We start from the raw sequence: 26787 nt of genomic DNA on the forward strand, positions 1-26787 counted from the left end.
AGAATATTATGTTTTTTTTTAATTATGAATTTATGTTATAATTTTGTCCTAATTATTTGCTTTAGTACTATTAACTTGTTATTTCATATTGCATGCCATTCGAATTTTTAGTTTTAGAATTGATATATATTTTTTGAACATGTAGTCCACAATATTTTTACCAAAGGTGTTACCTTTTGTTTTAATAATTAATTAAATTAAAATATTATTAGCTCAAAAAATATATGTTATATATATATATATGTGTGTGTGTGTTTTTATTAACGGAGTAATATATTTTTGAGAAATAATATATATCTTAAATAGTATCTAAAACTTAACATTATTTATAAAGGCATTTATTTATTTATTAATATTTAATAATTTTATTTTAAAAATTTAATCCAAAAGATGTTTACCCCACCACTTTAAATTAAAGGGAAAAAGAACAAATATATCCCCGAACTTTTAAAAATGGTATGTATATACCCTTCGTTATACTTTGAGACTATATATACCCTTACCGTCTTATTTTTGGGTCATATATATCCTTACAACAAACGGAGAGACATGTGGCAACATCTGAAAAATTGACTCTATTTTATTTTATTTTTCACCTACAAAATTAAAAACCCACTCGGATATCCAATTTTATCCCTTTCTACATCGTCCCCATTCACCAGCTCCGGTAACTTTCTTGAAACCATCGCTGCCGCCACCCAGTCATACACTACATCCAATTTTATCCCTTCTCGATCGATTTCTCATTTTCTAATCGATAAATTTTCGCGAAAAAAACCCTAACAACGTGAAGAAATCTAACCCAATACAGGTGCAAAGATCACATCATCTTAAAATGAATTAAAACCCTAACAACCTCTGTTGCTTTGCCTCATTTGCTTGGTACAATAACGAAGTCAACATCCAATACTCCATAGTGTATTGTCTCCATAATCCAATGTAATGCGGAAACTCCGGTAGAGTCTTGGCGTCAGCATAATGCGAGCCAATTTCGATAACCACTACAGGACGTAGTGTTACTCAGTGGGTATGAGAAAAGCAGAAAATTCAATTTGTTATCAATAGTTCGATCACTATAAAAGAGATGTGAAGATAAAACTATTTGTAATCAATAGTTTGATCTTTGCCAAAAGTTATTGAATTTTGAAATGAGTTTCTACAACCGAATGAATTTTCCACCATGGAAACACATGTACTGACTATTGAGAATAGGAAAAGAGGAATAGATGATGATGGGATAAAATGATTTGCACTGTAAAGATGTTTTAGATTGGGTCGGTTTTTATTTTAATACGGGTCGTGTAAAATAAATTAATAGATAGTTGGGTGAGTGGGTTTTTAAATTTTCATAAAAGAAAATAAAATAAAATTGGGTCAATTGTTGAGATGTTGCCACGCGTTTCTCCGTTAGTTGTAAGGATATATATGACCCAAAAAAAAGACGGCAATATATTTGTCCTTTTTCCCTAAATTAAAAGACAAGTTTTTGATTACAATGAATTTTTAGTTTTTCTATCGAAAGAAAAAAAAAAAAAAAAAAAAAAAAAAAAAAAAAGAAGCTCATGCTTCCCTCGTTCTTTGTTTTTCCATTTTCCTTTTGATTCGGTGCCTGCCTGAACAAACCCAAATCTTGCCGAGCAAGTCACACTGTATTTTTCTTTTACTATGCTTTACCCCTTTAATGGTGAATTGTTAAATTGAGCCTTCCCCTCTATCCTTTACACATTTTTTCTCCAGACGCTACTGTTGACTTTGCGCTCTATAAACGAACCAAATTGCTTACTCTCTGTCACACTTCTCTGCTTCTACTGTTTCTTTCCTGCAGTTCGCTTGTTCTGATTCTGCTTTAATTTGCCTGCTTCACAATTGCTGCTTGCATTGATTGCTCTTTCTGGTGAGTTCACTTTGAAGTTTTTTTCTCATCTTGTTTGGTGTATTAGTAAATTTGGCATACTCATGCATCTGTAGTTGATGTTTTTCGTTTTTAAAATTTTGTTCGAAATTTTCAATTTGAGTTCCAAGTGTCTCTGATGCGTTCTTTATTTTCATAATTTCTGGTGAGTTTTTCTGAATTTTGCTCTTTTTTTTTATTGGACTAGTTATTGTTAATCAGATTTTATGGGTATGTGGTAGTTTTTAGGTTCTTTTGAATAGTTTATTGCTGGATTCACATAGATGTTAGTAATCAGCTTTGCTCATTCATGCCTTGAGGTTGTTTGATAATATGCCTATCAACTGACCTTTGCACAGTCAATTATGCCATCTAAAATGACAGATTTTTACATGGTTCTAGAGGACACAATGCAAATTGCAGATACTATAAACTTGAACAAGCAACCTAAATACATAAGGTTAAGTGAAAAAAAGATGGGATCAAATTCTCTACCTCACTTCACATGTATTGATAAACTCTAAATGCCTGCTAATTATTTTGCTTTAGGTTCCCCAACTTTAGGTAAATTACTACTGCCATGATGTTAGGGCTCATGTTATAGGTTGATATTTCTTTGCTTTTTCTAATGATAAAAGTACTTACATAATATAACGTGATGTTGCTTTCTCATTCCTATTGGAATGTGTTGGAGCAAAATACATTTTAGTATTGTAATAATAATATTAATTTATATGAGTTAGTGGTAGAATAGACAGACTCTCCATGATTGAGAGCTTCAGAGTGATCAAAGCCCTTTTGTGTTTTCTTCAATACTTTTTTTAACTCTCTGAAAATTTCTCTGTTTGTTTTGGGAAGTGAGATCTGATGATATTACCTGTGTTTAAGCTTGGCACACTTGCCCTCAAATCTTTCTGTAAACCTATCGGTAATCGAATCAAGAAAGAGGCTGGATACCACCCCAGGTTCCGAAATTTCATCATCAACATTGCCCAGTAATCTCCGGCGACCGCTTTCCGATCTCCTCTCAGTTCCCGGTAAGTCAAGATCTGCTCTCTCTCTTTCTCTCTCTCCTCTAGTCTACTAGCAGCTCAGGCGAAGCTGCGAACGGCGCCGGCCAGCGAACAGCAGCGAAAACCAGTCGGCAACCGGACGTCGCCTCTGATCTGCTATTCCCGCCAGCAAGCGAAGGCGCCGGCCAGAAGCAGTGCGAGGACCAGCCCCGACCGGCGACCCTCTTTCTCTCTTCTCCTACGCTTCAGTGAGGACGACAACATCAAAGAGCAGCTCCAACTGCCCTGACCAGCGAACTGCGAGCAGCAAACTCCGGCGAAGGCAAGAGCGTTTCAGATTCTCCGGCGAACTCCTCTATCTTCTCCGACGACCAACCCAGAAGAGAGACGGCAGTGCTACTGTTGTCGCCGGAGACCAACCAGATCTGGTCGGAAAACTGCCAGACCTTGTCGGAAAATTGCCCAAAGACCACCGAAGCCCTCCATATTCACCGATTCAGGTTTTATCTATCTTTTCTCTTTTTTGCTGAATCTGTTTTTTGAGCCCTTTCGTGCAGTTTTTATATTCCGGATCAGTACTTCCTTGTTATCTATTATAGCTCGGATTTGTGCTTCAGACTATAGTATAGTTATTGCTATCGTGGCCTCTAGAGTATACACTATACGTGATCCTATAGTATAGTTGTTGCTATCCTGTCTTTTAGATTATACACCTGTTGCAGCTTTTTTTTAAGTGTATTTCTGTGTAGATTTTTCATTAGTTTCAGTATTTTCTAGTGGATTTGGTATCCGATGGTGGTATTGAGTCATGTCTTCGGTTGAGGCCAAGGGCGGGGGAAAATAGGGGTAAGTGGGTTACGGATTCACATAATTTGAGGGTAGGATCATGGAACATAGGTTCGTTGACGGGGAAGTCCATAGAGCTAGTGAAAATTCTCAAGAAGAGAAAGATAAATATAGCTTGTGTCCAAGAGACTAGATGGGTAGGCTCCAAGGCTCGGGAGGTCGACGGGTTTAAGTTGTGGTACTCAGGAGGCTCAAGGGATAGAAATGGAGTGGGTATTTTAGTAGATGGGAATTTGAGGGAGCAAGTGGTGGAGGTTAGGAGGATCAATGATAGGTTGATGACGATTAAGCTAGTCATTGGAGGATGTACTTTGAGTGTTATTAGTGCTTATGCACCTCAAGTGGGCTTGGACGAGGAGGCCAAAAAGCTCTTTTATGAGGATTTGGATGAGGTAGTTAGAGGTATACCGAACACTGAGAAAATTGTCATTGGTGGAGATTTTAATGGCCATATTGGGGCAACTTCTAGTGGCTTTGATGATGTTCATGGAGGCTTTGGTTTTGGGGAGAGAAATGGAGGTGGAACTTCGCTTCTAGATTTTGCTAAAGCTTTTGAGTTGGTGATTGCTAACTCATGCTTTCCGAAGAAAGAGAACCACTTGGTCACCTTTCGTAGCTCGGTAGCTAAGACTCAGATAGATTACTTACTCCTTAGGAAGGGTGATAGAGGTCTCTTTAAGGACTGCAAGGTCATCCCGAGTGAAAATCTTACTACCCAGCACAAGCTTTTAGTGATGGACCTGGAAATTAAGAGGGTTAGGAGGAAGAAGATTGTATCTGATCGACCGAGGATTAAATGGGGTGGCTTGACACCTGCCCTTTCTCGGGAGATAGGTGAGAAGTTGATTGGGATGGGGGCTTGGAGTGGTAGCGGGGATGCGGACACCATGTGGAAGAAAGCAGCTAGTTGCATTAGGGAAGTTGCTTCTAAGGTGTTAGGGGTATCAAGGGGTAAATTTGGGGGCCATAAAGGAGATTGGTGGTGGAATGGGGAAGTCCAAGGCAAAGTGGAAGCGAAGAAGGCTGCATACACAAAGTTGGTGGAGTGCGTAGATGAGGAAGAGAAGCGGATGCTTAAGAAAGTTTATAAGACGACAAAGACAGAAGCTAAGTTAGCAGTTTCGAAGGCTAAGACGGCAGCTTTCGAACGCTTGTATGTTGAGCTGGGGGACAAAGGTGGAGATAAGAAATTGTATAGGCTCGCAAAAGCAAGAGAGAGGAAGGCTCGCGACTTGGATCAAGTGAAGTGTATCAAAGATGAGGAAGGCAAGGTATTGGTGGAAGAGACCTCCATCAAGCAAAGATGGCGAAGATACTTTCACAAACTTTTAAATGAAGACGGGGAAGGAGACATTGTGTTGGGTGATTTGGCGCACTCTGAAAGACTTCGAGATTTTGGGTACTGTAGGTGCTTTAGGATCGAGGAGGTTATACGGGCTATTAGTAGGATGAGCAGGGGAAAAGCGACCGGTCCCGATGAGATCCCGGTGGAGTTTTGGAAGAGCACGGACAAGGCAAGCATAGAGTGGTTAACCGGGTTGTTTAATGTTATTCTTAAGACAGCAAAGATGCCTGATGAATGGAGATGGAGTACAATGGTTCCGTTGTATAAAAACAAGGGTGATATCCAAAACTGTAACAACTATAGGGGCATCAAATTGCTAAGCCATACTATGAAGATTTGGGAGAGAGTGGTGGAGATGAGGGTGAGAAGAGGGGTGTCCATCTCTGAGAATCAGTTTGGATTCATGCCGGGACGATCGACTACCGAAGCCATCCATCTGATGCGAAGACTGGTAGAAAAATATAGAGAAAGGAAGAGAGACCTTCATATGGTGTTTATTGACCTTGAAAAGGCATATGACAAGGTGCCAAGGAATGTCCTCTGGAGGTGCTTGGAGGCTAAAGGTGTCCCGATGATTTATATTAGGGCGATAAAGGACATGTACGGTGGAGCCAAGACTCGGGTTAGAACGGTTGGAGGAGACTCGGAACATTTCCCAGTTGAGATGGGGTTGCACCAGGGATCAGTCCTTAGCCCTTTTCTATTTGCTTTGGTGATGGATGAGTTGACGCGGTCCATTCAGGAGAATGTCCCATGGTGTATGTTATTTGCGGATGACATAGTACTGATTGATGAGACGCGGGACAGAGTTAATGCGAGGTTGGAGGTGTGGAGACAAACGCTGGAGTCCAAAGGGTTCAGGTTGAGTAGGACCAAAACAGAATATTTGGGGTGCAAATTCAGTGATGCATTGGATGAGGCAGATGTGGATGTGAGACTTGCCACACAGATCATTCCTAAGAAAGAAAGTTTTAAGTATCTTGGGTCTGTAATCCAAGAAAGTGGTGACATCGACGATGATGTCACACATCGCATTGGGGCTGCTTGGATGAAATGGAGGCTTGCCTCTGGAGTCTTGTGTGATAAGAAAATCCCGCCTAAACTTAAAGGTAAGTTCTACAGAGTGGTAGTTAGACCGGCCTTGTTGTATGGAGCGGAGTGTTGGCCAGTCAAGAACTCACATGTTCAGAAAATGCATGTTGCGGAGATGAGGATGTTGAGATGGATGTGTGGGCACACTAGGAGCGATAAGATTAGGAATGAGGTTATCCGGGAGAAGGTGGGAGTGGCCTCTGTGGTGGACAAGCTGAGGGAAGCGAGACTGAGATGGTTTGGACATGTGAAGAGACGGGGCGCGGACGCCCCAGTGAGGAGGTGCGAGGGGCTGGTAGTAGAGGGTACGCGGAGGGGTAGAGGTAGGCCCAAGAAGTATTGGGGAGAGGTGATTAGACAGGACTTGGCCCAGCTACACATTACCGAGGACATGACTCTAGATAGGAAGGAGTGGAGGTCACGTATTAAGGTTGAAGGCTAGTAGGGTTAGCGTGCTGTCTTTCCTGGCGAGGGTATGGGTTGTTAGCGTTTGTAGGAGTCTTAGCCGTACACTTGTAGTTCTTGTATGTGATCCCTATTGCCTTATGTTGTTTACTGCGTTTCACTTCTCGCATTATTTTCTTGATGTATTGCCCCCTTTGTTGATTATGCACTATTTTTCTTATTGGATGTTATGCTTTATATAATTCTCTTCCTTTACTTGGCTTTGTTACACTTGAGCTGAGGGTCTTCCGGAAACAGCCTCTCTACCTCCACGAGGTAGTGGTAAGGTCTGCGTACACTTTACCCTCCCCAGACCCCACCTAGTGGGATTTCACTGGGTATGTTGTTGTTGTTGTTGTTGTTGAGTTAGTGGTAGAATGTGACAATAAGTTCTTATGAAACTCCTTTAACCTCTAATACATTATTTGCCCATTATTCTACCTCATTATGCTTTGTAACTCATGTAACCTCCCAGACATAATTCCTCTATTCATTTACCCATATTATTATCCACGTTCTTCCTATTCATTGCAAGGAAGAATTCCTCACCTATAAACTGTGGTGATCTTACTTTGTTTTGAGTACAAGGATATATATAATGAAAAAGATGAGAAGTATGAGAAAATATTGTAGTGTGTAGTGAGGTTAGTGTAGTGAAAGAGAGAGTTGAGACAAAGAAACTGTTCTAAGTCTTCAACTAATTTACTATATAAAAGAGAGTACTTTTTTATTGAAGAAAAGTGTTCTAATGGTTGAGCTTTGGACTCTTCAACTAATCCGGAGTTGTTTGAGTTATACGACGTTGTTGGGCTGTTGTACATTGGAGGGAACAAGTCAAGAGTTATACTACTGAATTGGTGTGGATTATATCGCAATGGGCTAATATCCTTAAAGAGAGCGAGATATCTGTGCCACAATTTGAATATATTTTTTATTCATTTTGTGTTCATTTTATTTTCAGCTGTAATTTATTACAATTTGTGGTATATACACCAATAGCATGTAAATTTTGACCATGTTAAAACGTAACCAGAATTGATCTATTACTTAAAAATGATGAGGTGAATGAAATGAAATGCACCTTGCAGATGGGGCAAGCTTGCCTTAACTCTATATAAAACCTTACTTTGTTGATAGTATAGGTTGGCTTTATCTTGATGTTGTTCTCCTGAATTGATTGGTACCAAAAGAATTGAGGGCATAGTGATTTCCCCAGCTGGTCAGCGCTAAACTTAGTAGGTAATAGGTATCATGTTGATATGGTGTGTTCGTAGATGTGCCTGATCTAATTTGAAATGTGATATACTTCTGCATCAAGCCTTTTTAGTGTTTACCATAGCTAGTGTATACATATATATAATGCATATATGTACACATATATGAATCTTAATTTTCTTTTTTTTCCTACTGCTTAGTCAACTTTCTCATTCTATTTCACCTAACAGCCAAGTAGAAGTGATCCTTTTTAGTATTTGTTTTGAATTTTTTAAAGATTTATGTATTGTTACCCATTTGTAACTTTTGGCTCAATACTTGTTGCAGATTGAAGATGAGCATTGTAGCTTGAAGTTAACAGAATTTGATTTGAGATATACATTTCTTGGTCAAACTCTACACATTGATGGCTGCTATTAGGCTTTCAACTTTGAAGAGAACCCTTAATTTCTCTTATAAATTAGCAAATCAGATTGATGTCAGACCTTCATATGCTTGCATAAATGGTAATCTCCATTCTAGAGAACCCACCTATTCAAAAAATTATGCTGACCCAAAATGTTTTAATATAAGGGGTATACGCTCTGCTAGTGGGACCAGTCATGTTACCTCATATCTCAGTGGGAGATCTGATAATAAAAGTTTCTGGGGAAGTAAATCAATTGTTGTAACTAGCCCCATTTGGAATAATCGATGGTATTCATCGTCTTTTAGTAGTAAAGGAGATAGTCCTAAAGGTTCAGAAGTTTCAACTGGTGCAAGTGGGTCTGATATGGATACAGGTGGTGTAAGTGGAAGTGAATGGGTTGGAAATATTAAGGAAGCTTGGCAAACTGCCACAGATGCTGTGACTTCTACTGGGGAAAAAGTGAAAGAGGCATCTTCGGAAATGACTCCTTATGTTGAACAAGTGCTTGATGCACACCCTTATCTGAGAGATGTAATTGTTCCTGTTGGTGGCACTTTAACTGGTACCTTAATGGCTTGGGTGGTGCTTCCAAGACTTTTGAGGAGATTTCACAAGTATTCTATGCAAGGACCAGCTGCTTTGTTGCCTGGAAGCTCGATATGGGGGCAGGTTTCTTATGAGAAAAGTATTTGGGGTGCTATGGAGGATCCGGTTCGATATTTAATCACTTTCATGGCATTTTCACAGATGTTAGTAATATATTTCTTACCTGTTTATCCCATATTATTTTGGTTTGATGTTCCATCGCTTATGTCTTTATAGTTGAAGTATGTATATGTGCAGTGCTGTGATGGTGGCACCAAGCACTATTGCATCACAATATCTTCTCCAGACTTGGAGAGGTGCTGCTATTCTTTCATTTGTCTGGTTTCTACAACGATGGAAAACAAATGTGATCAGCAGAGCTTTGGCTGTAAAGAATCTTGAAGTAGGTGACCGTGATCGGTTGTTGACTTTGGACAGAATCTCTTCCGTTGGCCTCTTCATCCTTGGGCTAATGACTTTAGCTGAAGTTTGTGGAGTAGCTGTACAATCTATTTTGACCGTTGGTGGAATTGGAGGTGAGATTTCTTAGCTTGGTTCCCACTTGCCTTGTTATCTATCAGGTGGAAAGTTTCCTACAAACAAAAGGTCACCTTAGTTTGATAAATATTTGAATCTAGGGGAGGCAAAATTAGCCCATGAACATGATCCGCGCAGGTCTGGATGGGTGAAGGACCCACCCAGTTATTGCAAATAGATTTCAGTTACACTCTAACCATGGAATCTTACTAATGTAAGTTCTTTAGCTTGACGGAAGGCATGCATAATTACTAGCAAATTTGACGGTTGCTATATTTGATTGTGTCACCATGACCCTAGATAGGAAGGTGTGGAAGACACGTATTAGTGTAGAAGGGTAGTAGGTAGTGTAGTAGTATTGTCTTGCTTAGGGTGGGTGGTGTTTGCTATGGCAACTTGTATTATTGTAGTTCTTGTTTTCTATTTTTATCAATGTTTTTAATAATAATCTATCGTAGTATGTTGTTTATGGTATTTTGATTATCACATGAATTTATTGCTGTTTTGGCTACTTTTGCACCGTTCCTTGTTTCAATCCTCTTCATTGTCTTCTTCTTTATATCGGGATTTGTATCACTTGAGCCGAGGGTCTTTCAGACGCAGCCTCTCTAACTCCATGAGGTAGTGGTAAGGTTTGCGTACATTCTATCCTCCCCACACCTCACTTGTGAGATTTCACTTGGTATGTTGTTGTTGCACATGTTTTTAAATTTAGGGTGTTTGGCCATGAATTTTCTTACTTTGTTCTGGAGTTGAACTCCGGAAAACATGATTGTCCATAAAATTTTGGAAAATTCAGGAATTCAATTTGAAGTTAAATTCCTGAAAATTTGGTCAGGGAGATGCAGAAATAGTACTTCAAGATCCATTACATGTCCAAGGACTTTTGTTCTTCTTGGCATATGTTATTTTAGCACAAATCTTTTTGGTTCTTAAAAAGAAAGAGTTCGAGAAGGTTCAATTGGCCGAAATGAATTTATAGATTCGCAGATTTATCGATATCAAGTACGTAAAAAGAACCAAATTCTTGTTGGCGATTATTTATGATCAAAAAAATGAAATTATGAAAACTCCTTTGTCTTATTTATACTCTTCTTCAAAATCTACATAGTGGTAAGGTTTGCGTACATTCTATCCTCCCCACACCTCACTTGTGAGATTTCACTTGGTATGTTGTTGTTGCACATGTTTTTAAATTTAGGGTGTTTGGCCATGAATTTTCTTACTTTGTTCTGGAGTTGAACTCCGGAAAACATGATTGTCCATAAAATTTTGGAAAATTCAGGAATTCAATTTGAAGTTAAATTCCTGAAAATTTGGTCAGGGAGATGCAGAAATAGTACTTCAAGATCCATTACATGTCCAAGGACTTTTGTTCTTCTTGGCATATGTTATTTTAGCACAAATCTTTTTGGTTCTTAAAAAGAAAGAGTTCGAGAAGGTTCAATTGGCCGAAATGAATTTATAGATTCGCAGATTTATCGATATCAAGTTCGTAAAAAGAACCAAATTCTTGTTAGTGATTATTTATGATAATTTTTCTTTTGGAGAACACCAAAAAGCTGTTCATTTTTTTACTCCAAATTATTCACAAAAATTCAAAAACAACTCCTACTTGTATTCATGGCAAAACACAACTCCACAATTTCAAATATCATTTTTGACTTTGTAAACAAAAACTACTTTTTCAAATACTCACAGTTTTCAAGACCAAAAGCTAGTGTAATTCTTGAAGGCCTAACCGCTCCTTGTCCTCATTTTCTTCTTTGCTCATTTTATTCACAGTAGTCCAAAGTTCTTTAACTTTGTTATCCTTTTTAGTGCTTGAAGTTTTATCATCTAGCATTTTTCCTTTGGTGTCTCCGGTTGTAGTCGTTATTGTCGATTTTATTAATTTACTTTTTTCCTGTGTGTGTGTGGAACTGCTGTGAGTTATATTTTGACGTACCTTCTAGCATTGTGTGGAGAAAAGTTTCCCCACCATTCTACATAAGAACACATGTTAAACATGTTGTTTTTACATTCTACTGATGACGTATCAACTTGGAGAATCTTGACTTCCCAGAGTAGGAATGGGACCACACAATGTGATATACAACAGTGGACAGATTTGCTTATTGGCGGGCATGTGAATATGTGCATAAATTTTGAAATAATTTTGTTCAGGAAAATGGTGGGTTCTGTAGGGCCATGAGGAGTCATAGATATTTACCAGACCCATCCAGTTATGGTTACCCACTTTGGTTGATCTTACCCAGTTTTCTACTTATCCAAAAAAGAAAGAAAAAACTTTAATAGTAGCAAATAGCAATCACTTCAACAATGATACTGATAGAGAGCATATTAGTTTGTGCTGGTATATAGGTGTATATGAAGATGCAATGTGGACAATGATTAATTGAAAAATTATAAAAGTTATTTTAATTATCCCTCGTTTGTGTTCCAATTCACTCTTCACTTTTGCCTTTTTTATAAATACTGCAGGAGTGGCTACTGCTTTTGCTGCTAGAGACATCCTTGGCAATGTTCTTAGTGGGCTCTCCGTACAGCTTTCACGACCTTTTTCAGTTGGTGACACGATAAAAGTATGTCTAAAGTCTTCTTATTGTTAATGAAATTTCTTTCTCCTTTTGTTGCTATTGTGAGTATCTAAGGATTAAGCACGATTTATGCAAAAATTAGAAATACATGACTGGCCTTTATTTAGTATATTAAAAGTTATTAAAAAAACTTTTGGATTGTTTAGAGTAAGACAGAATGGTGGATAATGAAAATACTATTTGAAGACTAACTTTGCACATTCTACTTTCTCGAAAAAAAAGAGATTTAACTTAGCACATTTGACCAGGCATATAAACTATTTATTCAAGTCTTAGAGCTACATCTATTAGCATGATATTGTAATAATGACGTAGTTAAAGGGAAAGGACTGAAGAAGATATGGAATGGAGTGTTAAATATATGAAGACTTGCGACTGCTGCTGAGCATGGTCCTGACAAGTTGGGTGGAAAACCGGAATTTCAGTGTCCATCCCTAGCTGGTGGAATTATTGTTTTAGTGAGTGATATATTCTAGAGTATAGGTAGTACTGCAAGTTATATTGGCTTTAGTGTAAATACTTTTGTGTAGCAACATTCACACGGATGGACTAAGATGCAAGGACACAGATGGACATTCACATGGATGGACTGTAACACAAGGCATTACATTGGAGTGGGTGAGGCAGGCAAGGAAGTAGTACATTTATGCCCTAGGCTTCGAACTAAATCCTGCTTGCTATCTGAACTTGAATGGACAATTATTTCAAAAGTTCAGTTCTGCTGTATACGTGCCTTAGTGGGGTTGATGGAAAATAAAATGATATTTAATTATGACTTGAAATCTGGTTTAACAATAAAATGATATCTAATTAAGAATAACAAGAATATTTGCATCAACAACAAATTATAATTGTGTTCCTACCTATCGGAACTCGAATCCTGTTTTTCTGATGACATGACATTTAATTTATTCTATGAGTTGTTTAACAGAAACTACTTTTGCAGGCTGGATCAGTGGAAGGTCAAGTGGTTGAAATGGGGCTAACTACTACATCATTGTTGACTGCAGAAAAATTCCCTGTTATTGTCCCAAATTCACTATTTTCCAGTCAGGTGAGTTTTCTTAACTATTCCTTTTTTGATGAAACAACTGAGATATCATTAAGGCATCCAGTAGATGCAAAGTTACAAAAGGAGGGGAATTGTCAGCTCAGTAAATACAATAAACTTATAAAGCTAAGGAGCTGATGAGTTCCAGCTACTCTTCGTCATTCTTTGGGGGAAGTTATCACTTTTGGGAGACTTTTTACCTTAGATCTCTACCCAGTATTAACTTGCATGGTCGTGAGTTTCTACACCTAAGCACTAGCTACTAACCTACTGCATATAGAAGGTTAAGATGACTTAAAGCTGTGCCTTCTTTGTTCCCTAAGGTGCAGAACTGTCCAGATATCTGTGCACGATTATATCTTTAGTTCCCTTAAAAGGTGTTTTCTCTAGTTTTACTAAAGTGAACTTACAACTAGCAGCTAAGAATATTCTCTTTAACATTAGCAGCAACAAAAAAACTAGCTACTAATAATATCTGCTTACTTTTCCTCGGTTTTACCCTTTTATGGCCAACACTTCCACGTGATTATTTTGAGAGACTGCTTTGGAATTATTTTTTCTATTCCTCTTTCGTCCCAAATGATTTTCTCCTTCCTATTTCTTTATGTTTGACCCATCACTTGTGATTTTATTATAATAAAAGAAGGTTACATGGAACTCGTGTTTCAACTGGTCAAGTTCAAGTTCTGCTTTTGGTTTCTAGAAGATAATTTGGCTAAATACGTAGATAGCACCTCAAACTTGGCACAATTTGTTAGCTAGGTACTCTAACTTAATAGCATGTTTGGCCAAGTTTTTAGGAGGCTGAAAGTGCTTATTTTTAAAAAAGTGGGGTGTTTGGCCAAACTTCTAGGTGAAAATAAGTGCTTTTGGGGAGTAGCAGAAGTTGTTTATCAGAAGCTAAAAAAGTAGCTTCCTCTATAAGCAATTCCGAGAAAAATACACTTAAAAGCTCTTTTAATAAGCTTGACCAAACACTAATTGCTGTTCAAAAGTGCTTTTTAAATTTGTTGGCCACATACAAACTGTTTCTCGCCAAAAGTATTTTTTGGAAAGTACATTTCAAAATAAGTTGGTTTTTGAAGCTTGTCCAAACGTGCTACTAGTTATATCCTGTTTGGCTAAGCTTTTAGGAGGCCAAAAATGCTTATTTTAAGAAAGCGAGGTGTTTGGTTAAAGCTTTTGGGAGGAAATTAGTGCTTCTGGGGAGTAGCAGAAACCATTTTTCATAAGATAAAAAAAGTAGTTTTCCCTAAAAGCACTTTTTTTTGAAAAACACTTCTGAAAAAAATACACTTACTAAAAGCACTTTTAAAAAGTTTGGCCAAACAGTTGTTGCTGCTCAAAAGTGCTTTTAAATTTATTACACAAACTACTTCTAACCAAAAGTACTTATTTTGAAAAGCACTTTCCAAAATAAGCTGATTTTAGTAACTTGGCCAAACAAAACTCTTGGTTGGTTACCGGAGCTAGTCACTCTAAACTAGAAGACTATTAGTTAGTTACTGGAGCTAGTCACTCTAACCTAGAAGACTATTAGTTAGTTACTGGAGCTAGTCACTCTAACCTAGCTAGTTAGTTACCAGACAGACACCTCTTCTTGACCGAGGTGGCTCACATGAGCTGAAGCAGATTCAGAAGCTAAGAGATAAAAAGAGGAGAACCAAAGCACAACTTGAATATTGGAATTCTAACATTAAAATACCTAAAGAAAGAAAACTAAATACTAAGCTAGTAGAAGAGGAATAATTCTTCAAACATCTTAGCTTAACTAAAGTGACTAAAGTTGCTAGGAACTGAGATATTCTAAGCTCCCAGAAGGTTTTCTTCATTCAAATTCATTCTAAAAGAAATAACACAAAGAAAATGAGTACTTATAGTTATGACAGCCCGGAGACAAAATTACAAAAATGCCCTTCTAGTTAGCCCCTTAAGGAAAATGATCTAGCCAAGAGTTCTTCAGGAGGTTAATTGGCCTCGGACTTCCTTGTTGAATTCCTGTCACGACCCAAATCTAGCATTTAAGCTGTGACTGGTATCCAATGAGCTACTACCCACACCAGGCGTATCAGGCTATGCTATGAATTGCTAGAATACACGGAAGCATGCTGAATACTGGATGTAAAAGCGTTCTCGTAATAAAATATCTGAAAAGGTACTAAATCAACTAAAACCAATGATTCCCAAATATCTCTGAAGTCATGGAGTCACTAAGGTTATGAGATACAACAATAAGAGATGCAACTCGATATGACATAAAAGAAAGACAGTAAATAGATAGGAGCTGACGACGCATTGCTTCAGACGGGTGGATGGGTCACCTGAACAGGACAAGCAACTTAGCAGTCAACAACTATATACCCTCAATAGTATCTGCACAGAGCACTAAATGGTGAGTCAAAATGACCTAGTAAGATACTTACCTGGACAGGGTCAATGGGCGTTCATGAAGGCCCATGGCCTAGGTTAGTGACCTCCATTGCACTTTGGAGGGGTGCTCGCCTAAGGTCAGGTTAGTTCTTGTAGAAAAAAAACAAAAAAAGGACATAGTAAGATCCTTGACCCACTCCAGTCTTACCCCTGGGACAAGCTTAGAAACTGCAGTACATAATAGCATATACAGCTTCAACAAAATAACAGATTATACAAGTAAGCAACTAAATCACAGTATAGAATAAGATGCATAGGTATGGTCAAGCTGTTGAAATTGTACCAAACAAATAAACATCTAGCTGTTGCTTCTCTATGAAGCATTGGATTCGTTAGCCCATATGTCTTACCTGTCTTCGGTGTGTTTGCTGCCTGTCTAACCCACCTGATGTGGTGCATCGACTACTCGTCTTACCCGGTAAGTGTTCAGTATTGTCGAGTTGCTATCTGCTTAGTGGCATAACACGCCTAGCTAAAAGAAGCAGTGCAAGATAATTATCCCAACGTCTAACCCCAAGTAATATAGGGCAAATCACAAACAAGTATTACAACTACTAAATCAGAAATACCAAATATCAAATACCACTGAATAGGCATGCTTAGTATCATTAACAGATCACAAACATGCTCTACTATCATCAACTGCTAAATAGACATGCGGAATTTAATAACTGGTGAAATATCACAAAACAATATAAATATACATAGCTAAGACCTTTTGTGGCCAATGTCAGATACTTTAAAATAGCAATCTAGCTCAGACATGCCCAAACACATTAGATAGTTTTAAAATGCATCAAGCAACTCATATATCATGCTATTTTTAAATGAAAAAAGAAGCACAACTAGAGGCTAAAGTTTAATTTTCATCAGCACGTAATTTTCATGCACTATGTTTTGCTGACCCCCGTGTTAAAGACACACATTGTTGTCGATTTGAGATGTCTATCTAACAAATTATGCCATGTTTAAGGGACTATCTAGGTATTTAGCCAAGTAATTTGTGACATCTACATCATGTTCCTTTTTTTTTTTTGAAAAGGTAACATTGTATTCGTCAGCACCAAATCGGTATTGGTAATCAAATACTAACCGATTACCGGAGCATTGTATCTTATTAGGAATCAAAGATTCACGAGTTATTCTTCATCATCTATATAGTTCTCTTTATATCAGAATTGAAAAGACAAGAAACAGTTCAGCTTAATTCTTCGTTTGGAACCACTTCTACCCTCAAAACGTCTACTGGTTCTCTCCTCACGCTGTCCACCAAATACATGCTTGGGCCATTCTCCTCCACAACATCTTTCTGTTCCTTGTTTTCATATTGTTCCAGCACCATAGAAGGTCCTTGGTATTCTTTGGAATGACCCACTGAATCTGTGTTAAGTCAAGGAACAACTACCATAGTATATCAGTTAATTTTTTTTTTGATAATGGTAACATATATCAGTTAGTCTTATTGCAGTGCAAGGAGAGATGGCTCTTGTTTTCTTCCATCTCCTGGCACAAAAAACATCTGGAAGTCAGTTGGATCCCCCTTCTCCGTAAAACTTCATGAGTCAGACAAGCTTTCCTGACAACTAATGAAGAAAAACATATGACCTTGAAAGAGGGCTTTTAGTTTCCAGATAAATTTCCATGGCCAGTCTGAAGTGTGAGCACCTTCTGTAAGCATACAGACGCAGAGCAGACTGAGAACCTCTTATTGCTTCCACTGTTACATATAACTAAATCCTCAACATTCCTAGTACAACATCTAATCAACTACAACAACATACCCAATGTAATCCCACAAGTGGGGTTTGGGAGGGTAGACTGTATGAAGACCTTATCCCCCTACCTTGGGGGTTAGAGATGCTGTTTCCGGTAGACATTCAAGGAACCACATATCAAAAAAGAAATAACTGAATTGAAGAAATCATGGCAATACTAAGAAAGCATTTTGGAAAAAAGTAACAATAAATACAATGGAATAACGTGCTAATCGAAGTACAAAGAGACAATGGATAGTAACAGAAATCGAAGGGCAAGAAAGTACAGGAGAAATACTACGACTACCAGTATGGAAGTATAAGCAAGACAACACTCTACTACCTAAGAACCTTCTACCCTAATCTACATGACCGCCTATTTAGGGTCATGTCCTCAGTAAGCTGCAATTGCGTCATGTCCTGTCTAATTACCTCTCCCCAATACTTCTTCGTCCAACATCCACCTTTCCTGAAACCATCCATAGCCAACTTCTCACACCTCCACACTGGGGAATCCATGCATCTCCTCTTCACATGCCCGAACCATCTCAACCTCGCTTTCCGCATCTTGTCTTCCACCGAGGCCACTCCCACCTTGTTTCATATATCTTCGTTCCTAATCCTATCTGTCCTAGTACCCGTACATCCACCGCAACATCCTCATTTTCACAACTTTTATTTTCAGAACGTGAGTGTTCTTGACTGGCCAACACTCCATTCCATACAACATAGTTGGTCTAACCATCATTCTCAACATTCCTAGTACTGTGAAAGAACTTCAGTACCTTCAACATTTCAGCCACACTACCAATCTCCCAGTCATTAAATTACCTTCTGAAAGAGAGGTTCCATCCTTGTGAATTCCATGCCCCCTCAACTGATGAATCAGGTGCAGTTGTTAAGCATCTACATGTTTCTCTTGTTAGTACTCGATCATTATATTCCATCATTCCAGTGGTTTGGGCTTGGGACTTCCATGTTGGAGGTCTCAAGTTCGAAACCCCTTGCCAACGAAAGCAAGGGGTTTGCCTTCTGGGTCGAGCTTGTCGCACTGGACTTGCCTAGTGCGGGTTACCTCTCGTATGTGGTTTGCAAGCGATTGCATAGGAGCGGGGGTTTTACCCTGTGCGCACCCAAAGGGTAGCCGCTGCGGGTTTCCCTTGTCATAAAAAATAATAATCTTAGCCATGTGTTTAGATTTCAATTTACATGTAATCAACTTTCATTGTGTGAGTACTTCTTTTCAAAATCTTATCTATGTGCGTACTTCTTTTCTGAGGATGGACACTACAGTGGATCACTTAGAGAGAGCATTTTATAAGTTTTTTGTGAAGGCACTGAAAGTTTGATTCATCTCTCTATTTTTTGTGGAAGTGAAAAATAATCATATTATAGATTCTTAATCTATAGGTCTCTAATAGCTCTAGTCTTTTATGCTCTGATATTTCTTACTTTTTTGAAGTTTCCTCCCTCTCTTCCCACTCTGGACCCTAAAAAATAGTAGTAAATAAAAAGAAACAAGAAAGAGGAGGTGAATTTGACAGAATGGTTGCGCAAACTTCAGGTGATTGTGAATAAATCACGTGCTCAATGGCGTGCCATGGTCACTACAGTTCCTTTCCAAATTGAAGACTTTGATATGATTGTCCAGATATCAGATGATGTAAAGAGCATGCTCAAATCTAATCCAAATGTTTTCTTGGAAAAGGAAGCACCATACTGCTACTTGTCTAAAATTGAAAAAACATTTGCAGAGTTAACTCTCGGGTGCAACTTAAGATATGCGGTATGCCTTCTCTTTTTCAGTCTTTCCTACTATCATTGTGAAATTCATTTGATATATGTTGCTTGAGCTTTATGTCTATTGTAACAACTAGCACAATATAAATCAATTTATCATGTGTTTAATGCTGAATGACGAGATAATTTTCATTATAGCATGTAATACTCGAACAACAATCAGAACTTGATAATATCTGTTTAGGTGGATAGATCCTTGATCTTCTGATAGCAAGTGTTCTTCAGAATTTGATTGGTGCAAGTTCAGCTATGGTGGTTTCTGCCAAAACCTATATAGAACCCACCCTAGCCCCCCTTCTCAAGAAAAAAATAAATGAAAATAACAAAATAAAAGGAACTATAATGGAAAAACAAGTTAAAAAATGTAGGCAGAAATAGAGACAATTGTTGATAAGTTTAAAATGAATAATTGGAGGTATTTATTATTTGCCCACTTACATGTTGTCTCCTTTTTCCTTGTTAAAGTGGAAAAGAGATTGGGTGTTAAAAAAAAGTGGAAAAGAGATTGGATGCATTGAGAAGAAATTATCTGGCAAGGGAAGGAGAAGTTACTTCTTTTTTTTGAAATTGGTAACATGTTATATTCATCAGCACCCTAAAAAAAGGCCTGGTATATCATATCTACAGAGACAGCCTCAAACAGAACTTACAAAGAGGCCATAAAGTCTAGCAATGATTCAACATCATCAACTAACTTTTCCACCAAAAATAGAGAAGAGAAATGCAGGAGCTCTTGATCTTCTGGATTGAACTGCACCTGCCTTCAAAGCATCTTGCATTCATCTCTTTCCAAATTGTCCACCATATGCAAGCTGGAACAATGGAGTTGTTACTACCAGTCTGGGAAGCGGGATTAGGCATAAGAAACTTGAGACAGCACAATACAAGTTTGCTTATGAAATTGCTGTGGAGACACAATTTTGAGGAGCAAACTTTGTGGAGATGGATGATTTATGTTAAATATGGGAATGACGGACAATGGTGTTCTAAAATGGTTACTTAGTTACCTCTCCTTTTTAAGTTAGTGTCTGGAAATCCATCAGGAAACTGTGGCCCTTGCTTGACAATTTCAGCTACAAAGTTGGAAATGGGCAGAAAATATTCTTCTGGAAGGATAACTGGATTGGTTCCCAAGCTTTAAAAAAACTCTTCCCTGACATATTTAGTCTGACTCAGACACCTGATGCAACAATTCAAGTAGTTTGGGAACCACAGGGGTGGAATGTCAATCTTAGAAGATTATTAAATGATTGGGAGGTCAATAGGACAGCTGAACGTTTCAAGGTCCTGGAGCAATTTCAAGGAACCACAGCAAATGAAGATAAATTTTTTTTGGAAGCAGCACACAAGAAGAATTTACACAATTAAATTAACCTACGTTGCTTTAAATGGCACCAGACAACATACAAATATTTGGCCTTGGAAACATATTTGTAAAGTAAAAATACCATACACGGTGGCTTCCTTTACATGGATAGTTGTTAAGAAAGCATGCTTGACACATGATAACCTGAGGAGAAGGGAATGTAGTTGTGCTCAAGATGTTATCTATATGGACGGATTCAGAAAGTATTGGAATTTATGTTCATGCCAAAGGCTACTGGAGAACACTTTAAAATGCTGGAACAACATGGGATGGAAGGCAGAAGAAATGGTGGAATTTTTTTTCTGGTGGACGATAAGGAAGGGAAAAAGAAACTTGAGATGTTTTGAAAGAAGTAGTTCTATCCAGAAAATTTGATCTTTTACTTTTCATTTTTGGTGTAAAGAAAAATTCTTACAAGATGTAGTTTCCCTTTAGACATCATCGGATCCTTGAGAAAAGAACAATGATGTAGACTTTTTCTTATTTTGAACTTGGAAATGGCTTCCAGCATATAGAATAACTGGAGGTAATATGTTTTAGAATTCTTTTTTGAACTTCTTAGGAAAAAATGATTATAGTAGATTTAATTATCTAGAAGAACCTATCTAGGTTACACAGCCTCTGCATTTTATTATTTTTCCAAATTTTGGCCTTATAATTGGCACCTCAAAAGTTGATCACATAATACAAAAAAAAGCCAGTCCTTTTATCTTGAGGTCTGCCTTATGGTTGATACACAACAAGATATTTGGAACAAATGCTGACGCGATCTTTAGCGTTGAGTCTGTAAGTAGTTGTGTTCACTGTGTATCTGACAATTTCCATGTGCAATTATATCAGTGATCAGTTTTTGCTTCCAATGTTACTCTTCAGTCAACTGTTCAATGATCTTGTTAATGGGTTTCTCTTCATTCAGCTAATTGCCGTCTTTTTTGTATTTTAGAGCAAGGACAAACTATTTTCAGCACAACAGGATATTCTTCTGCAAGCAGTTCGAATAGTCAAGCAGCATGGGGGCACACTGGCTGATCCTTGGAGTCAGTGAATTGGAACGAAGATGTCTTAGTCTTGAGGTTAGATTTCCTTGATTTGTCTTTTTCATCTGCTCAACACATTGTTGTACAGTTTTAAGTAAAGAGTGAAACTTTAGCTTGTGAATATCTCTACCTAGAAAAGTTTCTAAGTTCGTTTTTTGTATTGCATCAAAGAACTTGTTTAGATGGTCATTTACTTTATTTTGCAAGCTTGTGTAGCTAGACAGTTTTCATGTAATATTTTGATAAAGCATCTTAAACACTATAGGCTACCTCCCGTGCACTGCAACAATAAGTTCTCTTCATGTTGCCCACAAGCAACCATAGATGGAAAATCCACACATGGTGGTGGTGAAAAGTTCATGCAATGGATTTGATACCTTTTTAGCCTGATCGGGCCTAGATTTGAGTTTCGGGGGATTGAAGAAGACCCGTAAAGAAACAGTGGAGACACTGAGTTTTAGCGAGGGGAATGTCAAGTTCTAGAGTGATCTCATGTTTTTTTTATCGGCAAATGAAGAGTTTGGCGGGCTCATGGACATCATAAGCTTGCCTCAAGTAGAATTTGATCAATAGTTTAAAATATTAATGTATATAGTATCCCATATCGAAAAAGATTATTAAAGTGTCCCATATAGAAAAGATTATAATATATTGTGCCGTTGACCAGGGTGGCCATCAGAGGCGTGAAACGTAGTTGAGTGTCAGTTTTGGCTGCTAGAGTTTAGGGTTTTCTTGAGAGCATTTTACGTTATTCTATCAACATATTGTTCATAATCTGTTCATTTATTTAGTCATTTATGTTGATGATATAGTCGTCATGGGCAATGAGGAGGATTGTATAATTAAACTGAAGCAACATATGTTTTAGCATTTCCAAACAACAAACTTAGGCAAATTGAAGTATTTTCGAGGTATTGAGGTCACACAGTCAAATCAGGAATTGTCATCGCACAATGTAATGCCCTGGACATTCTTGAGGAGACAGGTACGACAGGCTGTAGAGCGATCAACGATATATCCTATATATGGATCCGAATATCAAACTTCTACCATGTTAGGGAGTGCCTCTTTGTCATCCCAGAAGATATTGGCGGCTGGTTGGTAAGTTGAACTCTCTCATAGTAACTCGACTTGACATTGCCTTTCTTCCAACTGTTGTTAGTCAGCTTATGGACTCCCCATGTGATAGTCACTGGGATGCAATTGTTGGTATTCATCGATACATAAAATCAGCCTTGAGCAAAGGATTGGTTTTTGAGGATCAAGGCCATGAGCAGATTGTTGGATACACATAAACTAATTGGGCAAGATCACCTTCTGATAGGTGTTCCACACTTAAATATTGTGTTATGATAAGAGGTAATTTAGTGTCCTGAAAGAGTAAGAAACAAAATGTGGTTTCTCAATCTAAGTACAAAAATAGAATCTCGAGCAATGGCTATATTAACTTGTGAACTAGTTTGGATCAAGCGATGAGTCAAAAAATTATATTTTGGAGAAATCATTATGATGGAACTTGTGTGATAATCAAGTGGTTCTCCATATTGCATCAAATCTGGTGTTTCATGAGAGGACTAAACACATTGAGATTGAATGTCATTTTATTAGGGAAAAGATACTTTCAGAAGATATTGTTACTAAATTTGTGAAGTCAAAAGATCAACTTGTAAGTATTTTCACTAAGTTCCTCACCTGTCCTCGTATAAGTTACGTTTGTAACGAGCTTGGTACATATGACTTAGAGCATGTTTGGATTGGCTTAAAAGTTGGTCAAACTTACTTGTAAGTCATTTTTAGCTTTTGGGAGCAGTGGCGAAACCCAAGAATTTTGCTTAGGGGGTTCAAGTTAAAAGTAGAAGCTCAGGTTGTAATGTAAGTACGCGGTGAGCATAGTAACCCCGGCATGCTCTTTGTACAAGTAACCATAGGTATTTCATTGGTTGATAAAAGTAAACACCAAACTAATCAAAGATACTGAGAACAAAGCAACGTTGATAAAAAAAATTAGTGGATCAGTTGTATTACATAAGTTAATTCCTAAAACACGTGAAAATTAAAGGATGAAAAAGGAAGTGAGACGGGGAAGAAAAATATTTACCTTAACTCGCTAAATTTTAACTTACCTTATCATACCGCATTAAGCATTTCTTCCTACTTTTACCCTGCTCCATTGAATATTCTTAAAATTTCTTGTGCTTTTTATACTTTTATTTTGTAATGTTTTACTTTATTTTGCACTTTTTAATTTTTTTTTAATTGGTATCCATTCAAACACATGTTACTAGGAAATCGTCAAGATTCTCTAAAAGTGTATAAGTATAGAGTTACTAGTATTATAATGCATATTCAGAAGATATATAAATGGTCATGTAGTTCAATTTACTAGGTTAGTTATCATTTGTAAAATTCCACGAATTCTATTAAATTGATATTATTAAAAGGATATTGATGATTTTTTAGTTCTTCATTCAATTACATCTAATTTATCTTTTTTAATATATATATATATATATATATATAATTTAGGGGTGTCAAATGAGCAGGTTGGGTTGAAATTGGAGATATTAAAATGGGTTGAAATATAAATTGGGCTGGGTCTTGACCCGCCCAAGTTTACTTTGGGCTCAAATGGGTTGGGTTCAAATGGGCTTAGAAACGGGTTGGGTCATGACCCGCTTAATCTCAATAATTTTAATATATTGTCATTTATGTTTTATAACCACAATTTGAATTTCAACTAAAGAATTTTTTTTAAAAAAGTTAACAAATGGGTAGATAAATCCTAAAAGTTATAAAATACATAGTAATTCATACCTTTAATATAGAAACATATATCACATCAATGCAAAATAAAGAGCCTTAAAACGGGTTGAAATTGGAGATATTAAAATGGGTTGAAATATAAATTGGGCTGGGTCTTGACCCGCCCAAGTTTACTTTGGGGTCAAATGGGTTGGGTTCACATGGGCTTAGAAACGGGTTGGGTCATGACCCGCTTAATCTCAATAATTTTAATATATTGTCATTTATGTTTTATAACCACAATTTGAATTTCAACTAAAGAATTTTTTTTAAAAAAAAGTTACAAATGGGTAGATAAATCCTAAAAGTTATAAAATACATAGTAATTCATACCTTTAATATAGAAACATATATCACATCAATGCAAATAAAGAGCCTTAAAACGGGTTGAAATTGGAGATTAATTGGGCTCAATTGAGGATTCTCTTAAAATGGATTAGGACTTGAACGGGTTGAGATTGAACCCAAGTCAAATTATCTTGAAGCCAACCCTTAAAATTATGGACGGGTTGGGCGGGATACCTATAATTGGGCTCAATTTTGACACGTCTAATAAAGATATATATATTAGTACATAAAATTACGTTGAAATAAAATGAATAATAGATATAAGAAGAATAAAAAAAAAATTTAAAAAATGTGTCTAATAAATTTAAACAAAAACAAATTAGAAAAAAAAAGGCATAAAAGAGAAAAAATAATGAAAAAAGAGAAGAAGATCCAAGCCCAAAAGTTGAGCCCAATTCCATAGCATTAAAAGGGTAAAAAAAGGACTTGTTACGCATGGGATTCGAACCCACAACGTAAAGGCAATTCTTGAACCCCTTATCCACTGGGCTAAGCTTCTCACTTATTTTTTTTTGGGGGGGGGGGGGGGGGGGGAGTTCATTTTAATGTATATACTCATAAAATCAGAATTTGGCCTTATATATATTATAATTTTTCGACGAACGGGTTCGCCCCTGTTTGGGAGTGTTTGGAAAAGTTAAAAATAACTTAAAATAAGTCAAAAATGAATTAAAAAAAGTTAAAAACCAAAAGTAGGACTCCCCCTACTTTTTATTTTTCGACTTAAAAGTCATTTAAGGTTGACTTTTTATTTTTTGACTTAAAAACTACTTTTTTTTAGCCAATCCTAACGGGCTGTTATGCACCAGCTTGAGGGCAGTGTTAGTATATTTATGTATATAATGTTCCACATGAAAAAGGATTATTATAGGGTGTTCCATTTTCGACTAAGACGGAGAAAGTGGTGATGCTCTTTGATTGCATCCGCTTGCTTGATCTTTAATCGTCTAGCTGTCCCCTAAGCCCCTTTCGCCTATGTTGTCTCAGTCTTGGATAGAGTCCATTACCTATCTTTCTTTGTTTGAATGAGACTATCTGATGTCCTTTCATCTCAAACTGAATGTAATAAGAGTGCTAAATTCGGAAATTTCGTACGAAAAGGAGGCAACTCCACTAGATTTACTAGTGGTGCGAAGTTAGGAGGAAGTTCATGAAGTCTTTTAATGTTCCTGGGAGTGGACAGAAAGAAAACCTGTACTCCTTTGGCTATAAGGCTATGTAGAGTTGGAAAAATGGGTTCAGGTGACCAAACACTAACCGTGGCACCATTACAATGTAAATACTATCTCCTGCTCGTGTTCATTTTTTTTTTCTTTTTTGAATCACTGCAGAGTCAATTCTTTGCTTTATGTTTGTCTGAAGTACATGGTAAGGGATAATTACTACTATATAGAAGCCAGAAAGAGAGCAAGCTTCCAGTTAACTGATTGATTGGAGTAATTAAGTTCATTTTTAGAGGTATTATGGTCATATTTGTGTATTATTTGCTCAATTGCTTGTATTGTATGCTTGAAAGCTTGGCCTTGACTTTTCCCGATAACAATACCTTTGCCAAAATGCCAATAGACCATGTGGGACATTTTGGAGTGTGAAGTGTTTTGCTAACCGCTATAAAAGGGACATAAGACCTCGACAATTTAAATGGCTAAAACATAGTGATACCTTCTCTTTTTTCATTTTTTTACTTTGAATATGGTACCACAATAAAATGTAACCCCGAACAGTCAGTGTTGTAAATATGGGAGTATAATATTCTCGTTCTCGTCTAAGTACTGCTTTTAAAGCAGTTTGTACTGAATTCGTCATGCTTGTCCATTTATTTTCTTGCATGTTTTCCTTAAGTTGTGTATCGCTAATTTTGTGCAGGGTCATGGAGGTGGAGTTTGAGGATTTTGTGCTGGTTCCATTGGAAGTTTCGCTTGAAGTTCATAACTTTGTCATAAGATTCTACTATTGAGCTATGTAGTACTTGAATTTGCGAATTTTTCTTGGAACTTTTTCGCTCTATAGCGGCCCAACCTTATAACCAAAATGTGTCCATATTTTCAATCTTATCCGAAATAGTCCATTTTGTATGTATTTTGCAAAAAAGAAGGATTTCATCCCTAACCTACAGTGAAGAAGAGATACTGGGGATTGAATATCCCTATGTTCCAAGTCGGACAACCTCCTTTATTTCTTCGATTTTTAGAGTAATTTCCAATACATCTGCCATTGTTATA

At 37.3% G+C, this 26787-nt stretch overlaps 1 protein-coding gene across 2 annotated transcripts; it reads left to right on the forward strand.

Moving 5' to 3' along the window:
* Positions 1 to 1545: 1545 nt before the first annotated feature.
* Positions 1546 to 26787, forward strand: LOC102600077 (mechanosensitive ion channel protein 1, mitochondrial-like). 2 transcript variants are annotated; one of them, XM_006358602.2, is made up of 8 exons: positions 1546 to 1894; positions 8174 to 9004; positions 9099 to 9376; positions 11862 to 11962; positions 12924 to 13031; positions 18777 to 18998; positions 21322 to 21451; positions 26432 to 26787. In XM_006358602.2, the coding sequence occupies exons 2-7, from the start codon at positions 8253 to 8255 to the stop codon at positions 21421 to 21423; spliced, it is 1563 nt and encodes a 520-aa protein (XP_006358664.1). In that variant the 5' UTR covers positions 1546 to 1894; positions 8174 to 8252; the 3' UTR covers positions 21424 to 21451; positions 26432 to 26787. The 2 variants fall into 2 exon arrangements, with proteins under 2 accessions (XP_006358664.1, XP_006358663.1); XM_006358601.2 differs by lacking the exon at positions 1546 to 1894 and adding an exon at positions 2550 to 3404.

The sequence above is a fragment of the Solanum tuberosum genome, unplaced genomic scaffold (assembly GCF_000226075.1).
Source record: "Solanum tuberosum cultivar DM 1-3 516 R44 unplaced genomic scaffold, SolTub_3.0 scf00267, whole genome shotgun sequence".
NCBI classification, from domain to species: Eukaryota; Viridiplantae; Streptophyta; class Magnoliopsida; order Solanales; family Solanaceae; genus Solanum; species Solanum tuberosum.